Source organism: Gopherus flavomarginatus, chromosome 10, assembly GCF_025201925.1.
Source record: "Gopherus flavomarginatus isolate rGopFla2 chromosome 10, rGopFla2.mat.asm, whole genome shotgun sequence".
In the NCBI taxonomy this organism is placed as follows: domain Eukaryota; kingdom Metazoa; phylum Chordata; order Testudines; family Testudinidae; genus Gopherus; species Gopherus flavomarginatus.
In genome coordinates, this window is record NC_066626.1 from 65,935,757 (window position 1) to 65,954,925 (window position 19,169).

General features: G+C 38.7%; 1 protein-coding gene across 1 annotated transcript in view; it reads left to right on the plus strand.

Moving 5' to 3' along the window:
- Positions 1-1,133: 1,133 nt before the first annotated feature.
- Positions 1,134-19,169, plus strand: part of ACTR3 (actin related protein 3) — a 42,433-nt gene continuing 24,397 nt past the window's right edge. The window contains exon 1 of the mRNA XM_050916031.1: positions 1,134-1,348. Coding sequence (XP_050771988.1) covers positions 1,305-1,348 — 44 coding nt within the window. The 5' untranslated portion in view covers positions 1,134-1,304. The remainder of the gene's footprint in view (positions 1,349-19,169) is intronic.

Consider the following 19,169-nt stretch of genomic DNA (forward strand, 5'->3'; position numbering starts at 1 on the left):
GCCTTCATCAGCACTGGTTTGGTTTTAGCGGTTTTCTTGGGATGGACATATTATTAGAATAACAGAAGAATGAATTTCAAAGCATGTGTAGTGAGGCATGTGCCTACATGTCTGGCACTCATGTGGGTGTCAAAAGCTTTGATGGTGTGAGAAAATTGCCAGTGATGGATATAAACTGAATATACAACTAGACCACCTTAAGCACTTTGCCAGAGATCAGTCAAGGTAGTGCTCAATTTGCAAGGAGGCCACAACACTTTGAGATTTGCTGAAGATGATAAAACACCGTCTTGTGGCAAAGCTGCCATAATTGACCCCTGACCTCTTAGATTGTACTTTTTTGGGGGTGTAGGAAAATTGTCTTTTTGTGTATAATGTGAAGCATATGGTACATTTCTCAGTGCTATAAATAATTAATAAAAGGACACTACCAAACTTTTTAAAACAGGTCTTATTGTTATTATTTTCTCATTTATTTCAGGGGATTTTTTTATTGTGAGAAGAGCTACTTGCTTTTTACCAGTGGAAAAAATACATATACAAAGAGTACATGATTCACAAAATGTGCTGCTGGGAGACAGCTACTTCTGTCTGCTCTTGCATTTGGATGCTTCAAAAACAGAACCAAGCAGTATCCACTTCTGCATTTAATGCTTAATCCACATTTATATAGAAACTGAGTATTCCCTCACCCTGCCATTTCAAAAGATCCTAATTACTGGGACTTGAGTCTGGTGGTGCCTGCAGCCCTCCTTCCCAATCCCACTATTTCAACAGGGCCAATTTGCAAGAACTTGGTTGATTGTGGTTTAACCTTTGCAATTCTTCCTCCCTCTATCTAACAATCAATTGTCCCTGTGTCTTTTCCCAAATACAGAAGGCGAATAATTCTTTCTGCCTGTTTATTCAAATAACTAGCAGATCTCTTTTTTTTTTTAATTAATCCTCCTTCAAAAGGACCTTGAAGAGTCAGATGGTGAAACCAAGGCTCTTTAAAGAAAAATAAGGGGGTGGAGAGGCGCCCGCCCGCTTTACTTCACACTCGTTCGTAGGACGAGGACGAGAAATTGGACGTCACTGAATGGTTCGGTTGTTGCGCCCGCCCACCTCGCCGTGCTGCGTTGGGAGGGACGAGGGAGTCGGCCATCTTGGGTTCGCCCGGACTGTGAGCGAGCGAGCGGGGGAGGGACTGGCTGGTTGCGGAAGTGGCCGCGTTCGCTCGCCCGTAGTGGAGCGCGAGAGGCGAGAAGGAGAGTCCAGGGGCTCCCAGCTTTCCCCGGCCAGCACCGTCTCTAGCGAGGAGGATGGCAGGGCGGCTGCCGGCGTGCGTGGTGGACTGCGGCACGGGGTGAGCGCGGGGGCGGCGAGCCGGCGATGAATGGGCAGCAGGGAGGCAGCTGACAGTTTGGTACCAGGCACCGGGGCGCCCCCCTCCCGCGTGGGTGCCTCAGGCCGGTGGGGGGTGGGGTGGCTGCAGGGACGTGTGTTGCCCTACAATAGCCTCCCCCCCCCGGGACGGTGGTGTCAGCGGGGAGAGGAGGCAGGAAAGCGGGGGAAGGGTTGAAGGGAGCACCCCTCTCCCGCTCCCCCCATTTCTCCCCACCATCCCCTCCCAGCGCAGCTCCTTCCTCCTCTGCATACGGCTTTGTGGGGGCGGGCTCCTGTCCCAAGAGTACCCACTCCCTCCCCCAGACCTGGGTGGGCGCGGGCTCCCACCCCGACTTCAGCACCTGCCCCCCGACTCCCTGTGGGAGTGGGCCTCTCCCCAGTTGGCACCATCTCCCCCCCCCAGTTCATTTTTGGCTGACTGTGCAAGATCTGCTCTACCCCTCTGAAATCAGTCTGACTCAAGGGGCAGGGTCACACCCTAAGGTGAGGATTCTCCCCTCGCCCTCTGGGGTTTTTTTTTGTAGGGTCTCCTCTCCACCCTATCTCATTCATTCCATTTGCTGCTCGAGACAGGAACATTTCTAGGTCATTCAGGAAGCAGTGTTCCCAACCCTTGCCTGAGAATCTCCAAGACCAATCTTTCTGCCTGTGTCTTGCAGGAAGCAGGCTCCTGTTCAGGGGCTGGTGAGGTTAGGGTGGACCCTACTCATAATCCAGATAGGATAGCAAAATGATAAAAATATTATTTCTGTTGTTCAGTCGTGTAATTGTGTGCATTAAATATTCTGAGGTCACGGGTTATTGCTAAATACCATGATTTTTTTTTTAATGTATGGATCGAATCATTTATTCAGTATTACTTCTCTATAGGAGAAACCCTCCCCCCTCTTCTAGTGAGCAAGCGCAGCGGAACTTCCTTAGTTTTGTCAAAGCCTCTTCCTGCTTTCAGGCTTTTATACCTTATAAGGCAGTTTTCAGTGTCAAACCTGAACCAAATCCTTTTTAGAAACTATTTTGTATTTAGCAACTAGCCGATGAGGAGTAGAGAGAAAATACCAGTGATAGCTAATGCAAATAGAAGGAAGGGACAGAGGTTCAGAATTCCTTTCAGTTGTTGCCTGTGTTTGCTGCTTCTAGTCTTCCGACTATGTGTAAGACCTTATAGGTAACAGTAGAAAGTAAAGACTGAGTTTGAACTTGGAAGAATTACATTGTATCCTTAATTGTAGTGTACTGAGGAAATGCAGGATTTTTTCCCCCTCCTGTGAGTTACTGATTAGTGTGTGATTTTTACAGATGGAATGATTTATTTTTAAACATTCCAAAAGGCTTTATTGTAGAATCTGTCAAGCTTTTTTTGTTGTGGTTCTAGCTCCTCCCTCTTTTCTACAGAAAGTGAATGTGTTAAGTGATTGTGCTATCTAAGCTGCTCTTATTTGTTTCACTTCCCATCCATTTTTTGATGTTGTTAGAAAGTTTTGTTTTAAACTAAAAGATTATGAAAAATTCAATATTTGGCATATTGCAAACTCAAAGTAGATGCATATTTAACTTTGGGGGGACTCGATCTTTCAGAATTGTGAAAATTGGTTTACAGTAGTAATGTGAACCCATCATCCTCTTTAAATTTAAAAGTGCCAATTTGGACTAACAGAGCATCAATAAGTGTTCACTTTTATAAACTGCACATTTGTATATGTATAAAATGGTGGTGCAGTAATGGTAACTTAGGTAAGGCTGCATTTAGAGTTACAGCAGGAATAAAAACTTTGAATTTATATGACGTGTGAATGTACTCTTTCCTTTTGTATTATCACATTTTATGTATTAGGTAGGGAGTGCTTTGTCATATTCATTATTTTTAATCATAAAGTGTTTCAGTAAAGCACCTACTACAAGTGAGTACATAGCCCCTGCCCTGAAGGGTTTACAAGCCCAGAACCTGTTAAGAGAATTACTTATACTTGCAATGAATTTCCATTGTTTACAGTGGTCTTCATAAAGGATCCGTTTTTATTATTGGGGCCTACATTCAAATAGGGGAGTAAGAGACTATATAGAGCAAGGATTACAGTAATGTGGTTACTCAGCAAAGACATGTACAGGTCTTGAGGGTTCTGTTTCTCCTTTTTTTTTTTTTTTTTTTTTTGATACTTTGGTGTTTGTAGGCCCCACTACAATGTACTTGAAAGAGAGTCTTGTACTGACATTGTAATTATGAGACTCTTCCCACCAGTTTTCATTTATATCCACTAAACCAGTGGATCTCAACTTTTTCAGATTATATTATCCCTTTCAGGAGTGTGATTTGTCTTGCTTGCCCCAAGTTTCACCTCACTTAAACTACATGCCTACAAAATCAGACATAAAAATACCAAAGTGTCACAGCACGCTATTACTGAAAAATTGCTTACTTTCTGACTTTTACTATATAACTATAAATAAATCATTTGAAATATAAATATTTTACTGACATTTCAGTGTATAATATATAAAGCGGTATAAACAAGTCGTTGTATGGGATTTTAGTTTGTTCTGACTTTGCTAGTGCTTTTTATGGAGCCTGTTGTAAAACTAGACAAATATCTAGATGAGTTGATGTGCCCCCTGGAAGACTTCTGTGTACCCCCAAAGGGTACTTGTACCCCTGGTTGAGAACTACTGCACTAAACTATCATAATTATTATTTAGAATAATTTATTAAAAAAAAGATACTATAATTAACTAGTTAAGATTACAATGAGACTTTCTTTATAACCCCAGTTTTCATATGCTTTGATATTAAAAATTCTCCTTTTGGGGCTAAATTTTCCATGTTTAGAAGTGATCTTTTGTGTGGGGAACCATGAGCAAAATCTCTTGACCCACTCATTAATGGAAAAGGGAAAAATACCATTTCAGGATTTTAAGGGCTTTTTTTGCTTGCCAGTAACTCTGATGGGGTCTGTGCTTCACATGTGAAATAGGCTCTTTGCTAGATTTGGAGATGGAGTTGAAAATTTTAAAATTAAAAAGTTATAAGATTGAAAATCACTTTTGAGCATGCACAGTTAGTAGCTGCATGGACTTTTAGAAGAGCCTAGTGAATCCTAGCCCACTTTGTGACATTAAAATGTACAGCTGGAGGAGCTGTTGACACAACTTACAAAAATGTCTCATTGAAATACACATCACGGTTCATCAAAAATAATATAATTTATACTTCTGTCTGTTGCTGCTGCCATCGCAGGTGCTTTTTCAGATCTGCTACTGTCATTTAAACCTCCTGTTGAAGAAAAGTAGTTTGATTCTCCAATTAATTCTAAAAAGAAGGCCGAATCACTTTTATATTGTCCATTGACCAGACGGGAAGCTTGCACAAAGATCAAGGGAGAATATGGCCCTGATAGTAGTAACTCAACCTTTAGTTGAGGCTACTTGAGAAATATTAATGTAACAAGAGAAAAACTATGAAGGGTACTTTTCAGCTTCTGTTATGTTTTTTGGCCCTTTGCCCACGCTAGTACCTGAGTTGCCCACATCACACAGGTAATGTGGTAAATGTGCAGATGAGGTGCACATTTGGGCACCAAAATTAGTTGAAAATTTGGCTTTTAGGAACACAGAACCAGTGGTCTATCTAGTGCAGGGGTCAGCAACCTTTCAGAAATGCTGTGTCGAGTCTTCATTTATTCACTCTAATTTAAGATTTTGGGTGCCAGTAATACATTTTAATGTTTTTAGAAGGTCTTTCTATAAGTCTATAATATATAACTAAACTATTGTTGTATGTAAAGTAAATAAGGTTTTTAAAATATTTAAGAAGCTTCATTTAAAATTAAATTAAAATACAGAGCCTCCTGGGCTGGTGGTCAGAACCTGGGCAGTGTGAGTGCCACTGAAAATCAGCTCGCATGCCACCTTTGGCACGCATGCCATAGGTTGCCTACCCTTGATCTAGTGCAATATTATGTGGGAAGTAGCTGGATGATTTAGAACAAGATGCAAGAAACCCAGCAATTGGCAGTTTTAACTCATGGGCCTATTTACAGCACCTCATCAATGTGTTGAGATGGATAGGGTAGTGGCATGCTGGCAATTCAGAAAGACAGTGCTACCTCAGTCCCAAACATGATCTGAATGCAAGTTTTCTTTTTCAGAACCATAAGGGCTAGAAACTAACTTATTAACAAAATGAAAGCTTGAGACTCTAATCTGTCATGTGGGCTAGATAAATAGTTAGGTGGGACTGTGGGTCACCTGTTTGACACCACTAACTTAGTGTATGAGCAGTTTCCTTTTTATCAAAAGTAAAGAAAAAAAATCAAATGTAAAATTACCAGAATATATGAATGCCATGCTAAGGCTACTTATTTAATCAAAAAAAATCTGAGAACGCAAAAGTTATCCTTGGACAAGCTACCTTTTAAAAACATTCATAGTCTGAAAGTAGGCCTTGGCATGTGTACCTGGTTCAGGAATCTTTATGTAAGCTACCAGGTGAAGCAAATACTACTAAATTTTAGGTGATACGCATGACATCTTGCCTAGATTGATTGATTTTGTTTTTGAGAAATAATTCAATAAGTCAAAGAAGATAATACCTCTAAATTGAAAATGTTATTGAACCAATTTCTGAACGTTTTTTTTATGCTGGAACACCATTCTGTTTTTCTCATCTGAACATAGGTTCTCCATTTTGTTTGATTCTAAACTGGTATTCAGGTGTGGGAAGTGTCTTATTCTGATGCCGTTCTTGTGAGGCTCGTTTTTCCCCACTTGTGGTCATTGCATGGTCTTAGAACTTTACAGCTGTGTGAAGTGGACTAACTCAGACTGTGAGGAGTGAGACACAGTGCATTCTGTCACTGGACTTATTCGAGTTTTTATTCTTTGGATGATGCAATGTCTCTGATTATCTCTCGGGGGAAGGGATAGCTCAGTGGTTTGAGCATTGGCCTGCTAAAACCGGGGTGAGTTCAATCCTTGAGGGGGCCATTTAGGGAACTGGGGTAAAAATCTGTCTGGGGATTGGTCCTGCTTTGAGCAGGGGTTTGGACTAGATGACCTTCTGAGGTCCCTTCCAATCCTAATCTTCTATGATTTTTTTTTTTCTGAGAATGTTGCATACTTACTAGGATTGGGTTTTTTGTCATGAGTTGCCTTAGATTTATCTCCATGTTGTTCAGCATCTGCAAGAGATTTCAGAAATATCACTGCTCTTGTATATTTACTGTCAGATTTGAGCCTATGTGGTTTAAAAAAAAAACTTAAATGAGACTAGCTTTTATTAAGACAAGATTTAATGACATGTTTTTGTCTACAGTTCAGTAGGATACTTTTTCAGAAGACAACTGCTTCTAATTTAAACATTGTCCTGAAGTAGAAACATGTTGCAACATAACTATATAAACTGGTATTTTAATGCAAGTCCGCTCTTGACAAACACCACTTGTTTATCTCCTTAAATTAGTATGTTAAGAGGTTAAACTAGCACAAATGTATATGATGCTCTGGACACTTTTATTCACTGTGCAGAATGTCTGCATCACATCTGTATAGAAGAAATGCAGTTAAACAGCTGTATATTTTACATACTTCCCCAAAAGATTGGGGAAAATCTTTAGCAAGTCATGATTGATATGGGAAAAGTTTCTTAATTTCCCTTTGTGTACTGTCATAAAAGCAGAAGTCAGTGGGGGTGGCCTTGTGTGTTGGGGGACCATTAGCAGGGTTTTCTGCAAATAGAAGACTTGACTTTGGAATTTACTGTTTCTATCGGCCCAGCAGACTCCTAGCTAGTTGATTTCAGAGCTTAATTGATGATAAATCTTTTCTCTCAGGCTTCTTCTGATGGCTGTCTGAAAGCTGTTGATCTATTCTAGGGAATGGGCCTGATTTGTTGACTTTGTGTAGTGATATGTTTGTATTTTTTCTTAATGATAGGAAATTTTATGCATACCTGTATACTAAAATCTCTTCCAAAATTCTAGGGCATTTTGTTTTACCCTTTAGTTGGACACACTTTCACATGTATTAGCTATAATATAAAGTGTAGTTTAATGTTTTTCTTTAGGGTAAGTAGATTATGTGGAAGAATTTGAAAGTAATGACCAATTAGCAATGCAGCATATGTCCAGCTCTGTCTTGTGTGCTGAAATACAGAGGCATACTGTTACGACACTCAAAAATGAATGTGCAGGTCCCAGAGGATGTGGTAGGAGAAAGGGAGCATTCTGTCAATGCCAACACAAATTACATTTGTAATACAAACATAACATTCAAAGCCATGTACCATTTCTTATTTTTGAGAACTGCATTCAAATAAAATACATCTTTTTTATATTTGGCATTGTTTAAATAATTACTTTAAATGAGTTTCACAAGTAGAAAGCAAATAGATTCAGAATTACAAGTTAGATCAGGGAGTTATGCTACTATATAAGTGCTTGTATTTGGCTTTGTTAATCTGCTATGGTATAATATTTACAGATATAATCTTCTTTATATAGCGTACACTTCATAGATGGCTAAACCATTGATTCTCAAACTTCTGTACTGGCGACCTCTTTCACATAGCAAGCCTCTGAGTGTGACCTCCTCCCCTTATAACTTGAAAACTTTTTTATATATTTAACACCATTATAAATGCTGATGGCAAAGTGGGGTTTGGAGTGGAGGCTGACAGCTTGTGACCCCCTCCCCATGTAATAATCTCACAACCCCCTGAGGGGTCCCAACCCCCAGTTTGAGAACTGCTGGACTAAACTATAAATTGAGGAGATTAAGTTCCCATTTTGAGCAGTGATATATTTTTAAATGGCTTGTTATCATCAGATCTAACTTTTAAATATAAAGATACAATTTCTAAAGAGTATAGTCACTAGTGCAGTTATTCCAGGAACCTTGAATACCTGTGAATTTAACTTAATAGCAAATTATATTTTGGTACCCAAGCCAGTTTGAACAGTTAGAGGAGATGCCTTTCTGTATGCTTTCTAGTAGCTGCCATAGTGCTGATGGCTGCTTGACGTGATCTTAAGGTAAGTGCTGAAATGACATAGCATGGAAAACTTGATTTAATTGGGCTTTCATTTGTATATCTTTATCCCAATTCTGAGTAAAAACTAACTGATATAGCAATTTTGATCCTTTCAGTGTTTGTGTTTTGTTCTTTTTCTCCCCCTTCTGGACAGATATTAAAATCTGTATCAGCAGCCGTCACAACAGAAATATAACATTCTTCTCAAACGGAACGACGTTAGAAACTGTAAGCACATGGCTTCTTCGAATATTTCTGCTGAACTTCTTTAAGATCCAGAGAATTAAAACACCACATCTAGTTTGCTTTATCAAAACTGGCAGTCTTGTTGCATTTCTTAATATTTGAAATATAAAATTAAGGCAATAACTAATTTTACCCAAACTGGATAAAAATGATTATCTTCCCCAAAAGCATATCCTGATTATCTGAGAGACCCAAAGAATTGGATAGGTACAGTTTGTATGCACACAAATACCTACTTCACAATATCGGTATCTTAATAGAGCTCTATCTCTCTTCCCCCCCTCCCACCCCCCAGTTGCTAGAAATGACTTTTCCAACTCCAAAGCCTCCTGGTTGCTTCAGGAAGAACAGGTCTCTCTTCTAGCCTCCATTTTTGTGTTGTCATCACCCATGAATAACCCCAGTGTGTGGCTCCTGCTGCTCTGGTTTTTCTATGCTGCACCATGAAATTGACATGATTCTTGAAATTTTTATTGCTAACTAGAGGGTTCTGAATGGCAGCGGTGAAACTGACCAGAATGTTGTGAATTTCACTCAGCTGCTGCTTGACAAAGATATAAATAGTACTACACATAAAGCCTGTCTGTGCTGACTCAAAGATAAGTGTGATTGTTTTTTCCCAGTAGGAAACTTTGTTTTACCAACCATGACAGCCTGACATATTTGTTAAGTTTTAATTTACTGAAAACTTAAGTATAGTAGACACGGATTAACATTACTTTCCCCAAGAAAAACTTCCCTTTGGCCACTGGCAAATAGATTCCCAAAGCATTGTATTCCACCCACCTGTTGTATTCTGGTAACAGTTTTTAGACGTGTGTAGTGCTGCTAAATATGATGTATTCTACAAGAAGAAAAGGTCAAACAATGAATCACTGTGACAATGAGGATTCCAACCACAATGGCATAGACCAGGGGTGGCCAGACTCACTGACCCTCTGAGCCACATATGACAATCTGCACAAATTTGAGAGCTGAGCTGCACCTACCAGGACTCCAGTGTAATAGCTGAAGCCCTGAGACACCCCCTCTAAACTGGGCAGAAGCCCCTAGCCCCACCACCTTGGTGCAAGGCAGAAGCCCCAAGCTCTTCTTCTCTCTCCCCCGCCCCCGCTTCCGCAGTCTGCTAGACAGAGAATGCAGGAGGCCCCTCTGTGAGCTGCACTTCAACTGTAAAAGAGCCGCATGCAGTTCATGAGCCACAATTGGGCCACCTTTGGCATGGAGTGATCTCTAACACAGTCTATGTTTTGTCTTTTGGGAGAGTGCTATACCACCAACACCGGTGTCAAGTGAGAAAAAAACATTGTGGTATCCTAATTTTGTCCAGAAACTGTTCAGATCCTGTGGGCTGGATTTGTTTTTGTTTGGAATTCATAGTGCCATAATGCGTCCTCCACAGACTCCAGTCTCAAAACTCCCACCCTCTTCTGATATCTTAGAGCTCCACAGTTGTGGTCAAGACACTGTTCAATATCTGAATTTATTATAAAAAGGTTGGGCCTGGACAGGTTTATCATGCTGTTGTGGGTGCCAAGCAGCCTTAATAGTAACAATTCATAAGCTAGCTACCAAAGGAGGACCACCAAACATAACTTGGTAGCAATAGACTCATTAGCTGTGATTACACTGGGAAAATTTGACCCAAAAGTCTCGCAGGTTCTGCTGAATGTTTAAACTGGGAGCTGCAGTATAGACAAGGTTCTGGTGGCCTGTGCCATTTTTAAAAAAAAATTGCCGTTTTAATTGGAAGTGTGACAAGATGGATTTGGCCCCAGGAGATTTGCTTGCACTGCTGCTTCTAATGGTTTTAACAGTGGTTCAGTTGGTTCCCCTGGTTCAACCGGTGGTGGTAGAATGAATGGGAATATTTTCTTGAACTTCCTCATATAGCAAATGCCTTAGAGTAGTTAGGAAGTTTCTGAATTTTGGATTTGTTTTGTGTTAAGAACCTATTTCATTTTTTACAGGTTTACTCAGATTCAGGAAAGAAAGACACATAACAGTAGAATTTGGATAAATCATAGTTCTGTTTATTAAATACAAGAAAAACAATAATACTTTGAAATGTAAATCAGCATTTTAGATTTTTTTTTCCTTTCTTTTCCAAGATACTTAGATAGATATTGTCAAAATAAATGGTAGCTTCATTTCTCTTTACACAGCTGTAACTCCCTGGTTTTACTTTGCATTTTATCATGATCTTATTTAATATTAATGGCTTAAGGTGGGTAAGTATGTATTGTCACAGTGAAAACATTCACTGAAGTGAATTTACAGTAGTCTCTCTTTAGGGGAGGAATGTTGTGTTTTAAGCTCCTACGTCTGTTGACTAGCCTCTGTTCAACAGCGTCCTCTCAAATATCCAGTGTTGCAGTAGTTGCCTGGTCCATGATCTGGTTTGCACTGCCCATAATATCCCATGTGTCTAGAAACACTTTTAGACTACCAACTCTGTCTTTCTAGTCTGCATCCTCACAGAGTATTTTGTCTGGGATAATTTGAAATTGCGTGTTTCTCCTTCAATTGCAATGTTACATTTCTTTTTTTGACTAGTAGTAATTCAGTCCTGTTTATCTGAAGTTATTTAAAGCCTAACATTTTTTTTGTTTGCAACTACTTTAATTATAAAATAATTCTTAAGATTATTAAGACCAGTCTAGCTAATAATTAAAACTTCACTAATACAGACGTTTGGGGCACTAGATTGAAGAAACAGTGCTCACTGAAAGTTTTCTTGTCAGCAAATTGTGAATTTTAGTTTGCTTATCTCAGTTCTTGCCTAGACTTGTCATCCCACGTCTGATTCTTAAGAGCATTTGAGAAGATATATTAGGCTAACTAATTTCTTCTGTGCACAGCCCTTTCTTTCCATGTCGTTTCCTAGTAATTGAAGTATTGAAGGGATTCCAGAGGCTTCACTGCTTTCTGACCAACTTTTATCTGCTCCAGCTGTAGCACAAAATCTGTTCTACGGGAGAGGATTTTCAATTTCTTTTCCTTTTTTTCTCCTCTTCAGGAGAAATGAAAGATACTCTTCTTGGGCTCCCCAACTGTCCTGATCCTCCATATTGATTCAATATAACAATATAAAAGACTGAAAGTAGTCCTCAGCAGTCCCACAGCTTTGTCCACACTTCTTGTGGTCACTTCAACATATGTTCTCATTTTTTAGCAGTGATGTGCCGAAAGAGTTTTTGTGATGCTTTAAAAACAGCTGATCCCTGTCCACCTCGTGCTCGCACTGTTGTAAATGTCCTCCTTAACTGTGGAAAGAACTCTGATACTGCTTTGAATGCAGTATGAAAACCCTAATTGGAATACCACCAGGCACAACTAATGAAAAATTAGTACAAAATTTTCTAGTGTACTGAACTGCAGATTTTCCAAGGTCCCCTTGCTGGAAGGGATCAGTCATGGGCGATTTTTTTGGATGACTTAATCCATCAAATCTTGTTGGTCACTGAACATCTTTGTAAACATTGAAACAAATGAAATGGGACGTTAGCATATGTATTTTGTGCTGTTTAGTGTTGTAAAAGCTGCTACTGAGAATGTACTTGAAAGGAAGTAAAAAGAAGCAGCATTAATCTGTATGGACTAGATATAATTTATTTGAGCATAATTGTTTGTTGTCAAATGAATGCTGAGGGCTCTTGTTTCATCCAGGGTGTGGTGATTCTGCCATTTAATGATGAAAGACTGTAGAAATGTGTAGTAGATTTTATTCACTGATAAATTGTGCATCACATGTTTTGTATATTTGCTATGTGGAAAAAGTAACAATGTAGAGCAATAAAAGAGTTAGTTTATAGACTTTAAGTTGGCTTGAATGTCATAATAATTTTATCCATTTTACTTGTATACCCAGTCTTTAAGATAAGGACATCTACGTAATCACTCTTAACATTTTGTACCTACCATCGTTCTATGTAACGCTTAAGTTTTCATTAACTAAAAGTTTACAGGGGGGAAATAAAATTCTCTATTTTGTTTTGTGTATGAAAGCACTTTGTGAATAGTCAGTTTTATTATTTCCTCTGCTACAGGTAATTATCTTGTTTGCGTGGATGTGTCAAACAGCAGCAAGGGAAATGTACATAAATAAAGTACAATTTGGAAGGGGCATTCAGGTGGAGTAGTACTTGATACTACTTTTACCTCATTTAAAAAAATATAGATAAAAATATAATTTTTAATCTAGATATTATGGAATAAGTAAGTTTTGAAAAGAGATTTTAAATAGTGGGTGTAATGGTCTGCATAATGTAATATTGACTCAAGACCTACTATTTATAAAAAAAAACAAACAACAAAAAACCCAAAACCTATAATGAGGAGAGAAAGCAGCAATGCAAATAACTATGAAATATCTGAGTACTGCAGCATCACAAAAGGTGTTACCCCACAGTTACATCCTACTCCACAGCTATTGTGTGTGTGTGTGTGTGTGTGTGTGTGTGTGTGTGTGTGTGTAAGATACAAGAGGGAAAGTTTAGAAGACAGCAGCGAGTGCATATCAGTCAATGGCATGTACATCAACAACATAAGATATGCCAATGACCTCGTTTACCCATCTCTTTCACAAGGGAAGAACTTGAGAACATGCTTATTGCTGTGAGCAGTGCCAGCAAGAAAAGAATGATGATGAACATTAGAAAGACAAAAAGTATGCCAAGTAAACAGTAACACACAAGGTAGACAACACCAGTACCTCAATGCTCAAGTTAAGGACATAACATAAAAATGGCCCTACTGGGTCGGGCCAATGGGCCATTTAGCGCATTATCTTTTCTTCTGACTGTGTCTGGTGCCAGATGCTTCGGATAGAATAAAACAGAACAGAGCAATTATTAAGCGATCCATCCTGTCACCCAGTCCCAGTTTCTGGCAGTCACAGGCTTAGGGACACCCAGAGCATGAAGTTGCATCCCTGACCATCTTGACTAAAGTTATTGATGGACGTTATCCTCCATGAAGTTATTTCTCTTTTGATTGCAGTTATACTTCTGGCCATCACATCATTGCCTGGCAACAAATTCCATGAGTTGATCGTATGAAGAAGTACTTCCTCATGTCTGTTTTAAACCTGCTGCCTATTCATTTCATTAGGTGATCCCTGATTTTTGGTGATAAATAAATCTTCCTTACTTGCTTTCTTCATGCTATTCATGACTTTGTAGACCTCTCTGATATTCTTCGCCCCTCCTCCCCCTTAGTTGTCTATTGTCGAAGATGAACAGTCTCATTCTTCTTAATATCTCGAATGGAAGCTTTTCCATACCCCAACCATTGTTTGTCTTTCTCTGTACCTTTTCCAATTCGAATACATCTTCTTTTGAGATGAAGCGACCAGAACTGTGTACACACCCACATCTTGAATACTATCATGGCTTTATATAGTAGCATTATGATATTTTCTGTCTTATCTATCCCTTTACTAATGGTTTCTAACATAGTTAGCACTTTTTTTTCCTGCAGTTGCTGCACATTGAGTAAATGTTTTCAGAGGACTCCAAGATTATTCTTGAGTGGTAACCACTAACTAGACCGCATCATTTAGTATTTATAGTTTAGATTATGTTTTCAAGCCTGCATTTCTTTGCATTTATTAACATGGAATTTCATCTTTCATTTTGTTTCCCAGTCACCCAGTTTTGTGAGATCTTTTGTAATTGTCACAGTCAATTTTGGGATTTAACTATCTTGAGTAATTTTGTATCATGTGCAAACTTTGCCACCTCACTATTTACCCCTTTTTCCAGATTGTTTATGACTGTGTTGAACAGTACTGGTCCAAGTACAGAACTTTGGAGGATCCTGCTATTTACCTCTGTCCGCAATGAAAACTGACTGTTTATTCTTAGCTTTCGTTTCCTGTCTCTTAATCAGTTACTGATCCATAAGAAGACCTTCCCTCTTATCCTATGACTGTTTACTTTGCTTAAGAGTCTTTAGTGAGGGTCCTTGTCAGAGACTTTCTGAAAGCCCAAATACACTATATTAACTCAAACACTCTTGTCCACACGTTTGTTGACACACTCAAAGAATTTTAATAGATTGGTTAAGCATGATTTTTCTTCACAATAGCCATGTTGACTCTTCCCCAATGTATTGTTCCATGTGTGTGTCTGATAATTGTTTCAATCTGTTTGCCTTGTACTGAAGATAGGCTTTTTGGCCTGCAATTGGATTGTCTTTAGAGTCTTTTTAAAAATTCAGCATCACATTAGCTACCTGCCAATCATCTGACAGAGACTGAGTTAAGTCATAGGTTATATACAACAGTTAGTACTTCTGTAATTTCGGATGAGTTCCTTCAGAACTCTTGGGTGAATACCACCTGATCCCAGTGACTTATTACTGTATTAATTTATCAGTTTGTTCTAAAACCACCTTTGTTGAATCTCAATCCAGAACAGTTCCTCAGATTTGTTATCTAAAAAGAATGGCTCAAGTGTGGGAATCTCCCTCACAGCATGTGCCTTGAAGACCAATGCTAAGAATTCATTTAGCTTGTCTGCAATGGCCTTGTCATCTTTGAGTGCTCCTTTAGCACCACTATCATCCAGTAGCCCCACTGATTGTTTGGCAGGCTTCGTGCTTCGTTATTCTTGCTAGTTGCTCTTCAGATTCTTTTTTGGCCTGCTAATGACTATTTTTGCATTTGACTTGTCAGAATTTATGGTCACTTCTAAAGGATGCCTTTTGCTTCTAACTGCCTCTTTTACTGTGCTGTTTAGCCATGGAGACATGTTTTTGGTCCTCTGACTCTTTAGGGTATACATTTAGTTTGAGCCTCTATTATATGGTGGTTTTCAAATAGTTTCCATGCAGTGTGAAGGCATTTCACTCTTCTGATAGTTAAATGGAAGTTAAAAGGAACAAACTTCATCTTTTTTGTAGGTCCCCTTTTTGAAGTTAAATGCTACTGTGGGGGTTTCTTTGGTATTTTCATTATTTACAAGGATGTTAAATTTAATTATATTATGACTGCTGTTATTGAGTGGTTCAGCTATATTCACCTCTTGGACCAGATCCTGTGCTCCACTTAGAACTAAATCAAGAATTGCCTCTCCTCTTGAGTTCCAGGACAAGCTGCTCCAAGAAGCAGCCATTAATATTGTCTAGAAATTCTCTGCATCCCATCCTGAGGTGACATGTTCCCAGCCAATATGGGATCGTTGAAATTCTTCATTAGTATTTGCTTTTCTGTTTTTGTAGCCTCTTTAATCTCCCTGAGTGTTTCATAATCACCGTCTTCCTCACGGTCAGCTGGTTGGTAGTATATTCCTACTACCTATACCCTTATTCAGACACAGAATTTTTATCCATTGAAATTCTCTGATACAGTTTAAGTTTCTTACTATATTTGACTTTCTGCTTTCTTTCACATAAATGCCATTTCTCCAGCAGCATGAGCTACTTTGTCATTCCTGTATATTTTGTTCATCTGGTATTATCATGTCCCGTTGGTTATCAATATCATCATTCCATCGAGTCTCTGTGATGCCTGTTATATCAATATCCTCATTTAATACCAAGTTCACTCATCATAGTACTTAGAATTCTAGCATTTGTATACAAGCACTTACAAAATTTGTCAGTATTTACTTGTCTGCTTTCGTATGATGTAATTGAATGGCACTTTTTTTTCATTTTACTGTTTCTCTTCAGTTCCTACTTTGTGGAACAAGTGAATAGTTTCCCCTGCTTGGGGAGTCTAATAACATCAGACAGAAGATGTATGTTACTGAAATAAATAAATTATATATATAATTTTTAATCACAAGGACTTCTGTGTAGTCAAGTGTTAAAACTGCATATCCGAACTAGATTGCTGATGTGCTACATATGGGTCACCCCTGCTGTGCGGATGTGGAAGCTAGGCTCTTAAAAAGGACACAGATGCATCTCAGAGGTTTTGAGTTGCGGTGTTACAGAAGAACGTTTAAAAATTAGTTGGGTCGCCAAAATGACACAAGGAAGAATTTTAAAAGAGCACAATTATTAGAGACCCGTGTAAAAAGAATATTATCTTTTTGGACATTATTGCTCACATATTACAGAGTGACTCAACTTCAGTACTCATACTACACTTCTCTACAGCCAAAATGCTTCTGAAATAAATGTAGTCCAACTTTACTAATTCTGGGTCACTGATAACAAAAATGATGCTTAAAATTGTTTCTCTCTCTCTTCTCTCTCTCATCAACAGAAGTTGGTCCAATGAAAGATACTACCTCACCCATCTTGTCTTTCACAGGAACAATTTTAGTTTTTGTCCCCTCTTCTAATGAAGAAAAATAAGTAGTTCAAGAACATTTAATAATAGGTAGCTGAATTGGGAGAAAATTCTCTTTGGTCAAGGTTTCAGAGTGGTAGCCATGTTAGTCCGCGTCAGCAAAAAAAGCAAGGCGTACTTGTGGCCCCTTAGAGACTAACGCATTTATTTGAGCATAAGCTTTCGTGTGCTAAAGCCCATTTCATCAGATGCATGCAGTAGAAAAATATAGTAGGAAGATTGTGTGTGTGGTGTGTATATATAATATAAATACAAATACGCGCCCGCGAAATGGAAAAAATGGGTGTTGCCATACTAACTATAATAGGTGAGCTGTTATCTGCGGGAGAAAAAAACTGTAGTGATCATCAGGATGCCTCATTTCCAACAGTTGACAGAGTCAACAAGTACTCGTTCTTTGGTCAAGCTGTCATTTAAGATGATCATATTATTACTTTGCCCTTATAAAAATTTGAAAACCGTTAAGTATTCTGTAGTTCAGGTCATACAAGGTGATCTACCTTCCTATTATGTTTTGCATTCATTTGTGTGGATTTGGTACCATGGCATCCTAAAAAAATGTTATAGAGCAATATAACTTGATTGGCGCAATCTATAATATGCTATTAGTAGTACAGAGTTCTGTGAACAGAGATGCTATATCAGTAGTCCCTTCTGCACTCTTTGTTATATTGGAATCCTTTCAGTAATGGAGAAAGGGACTCAATTACTACTGCAAATAGGATTGAAGACAGGGTGTGTCTCATACTTCATTGATTCAGACATTAGTAAGACACATTGTGGTTTACATGAGTGGCACTAGGGAACTTACTTTTAGTCTTGTAAAATCCAGTTTGCTTAAGGCATCACTTTCTCAGTGAGTAAAATCTTTCTATTTTAACATCAGCATTGGATGAGTAGATCTGGTAAATTTGAAAAATAGTTATACAAAGCTAGAGGGTGCTATTAATTAGTTATATAAAAAGTAACTGTTAAAATTATTCATTATGACTTGTTCCCCTTGTTTTTTCACTTTTCTACTTCACTTCTATCCCCTCCCCTTTGATGTCTCAATTTTTGACCACTCCATGTTAACTTAAAGAAGAGTATGTGGAAGTGTAGTTTAGTTGGTTAAGGGTGAATCTTCACTTCGAGAGAGTGCATTGGTAGTACAGCTCATAACACACTCTCTCAGTATTCAGGCCTGGTTTACACTTTTGAGTGCAATAGTCAGGTCAGCCTAACCCCAGAGTAGATGATGTGAGTAGGTCAACAAACATTTTTCCATCGACCTACTTACTGCCTCTTGGAGAGACGGATTTACTAAATCAATGGCAAAACCCTTTCCATAGATGTAGGCAGCATGTACGCTACCGTGCTGCAGCAGCACAACTGCAACTCTGTAGCTGTAGCAGCTGTAGTGTAGACATGCCCTTAGAGACCAAAGCTGAATGAATGTTTCTATTCTAACAATTAAAAAAAAAAAAAAACCCCTACCACTTTATTTTTATTTTCATAAGTCAGTCTGCTGTGTTCTTGCTGAATAAGCAGTATGTATTTTTATATCTGCTGATCTCTGTGCTTTGAATGCAACATTTTATTGAAGATACATCTTTCATCTGGCTATATTTTTCTCTGAGTTTTTTCAGTGTGTGTGTATACTGGACTGTTTCCTACACCACAAAACTACTAAGCAGCATGTTGCTATCTTCAGCAACCTAGTTTTTGTTAGAATCTGCTGAGTCTGATATAAAATTATTTAACTTTTTTGTATGCTGGGACACTTCTTGGCTCTTTTCTGTGTTGGATGTTGCACTTGACGAGGGTTTAGGTTTTCAAGACGGAGTATAATTTTCCAGAACTTACTGACACTCTTCCCAGAAGTACAGCTATTCAGTACTTCTTCCAGTGATCTCAGAGTGCTTTAGAAACACTAATATTCTTCACTTTAGTGAGGTCGATATTTTCCTTGTTTTACAAATAGGGAACTGGCCATAGCGGGAGTCTGTGCCAGAACTGGAAATAGTAACAAGCTCTCCTGAGTGCCAGTTTGCTGCGTTAAGCAGAAGTCCATTTTTTACTCCTATGTAAAAGTGAACTGGATTCTGTTCCGGCTTGCACATTACTAACAGACTAATTAATAAAATTGCAATTGCAGGAGCAACTTCTGCCCAATGTTTATACAGATAAAATGAAGGGTAGATGTGGGCCCTGCAGACATGTCATTTT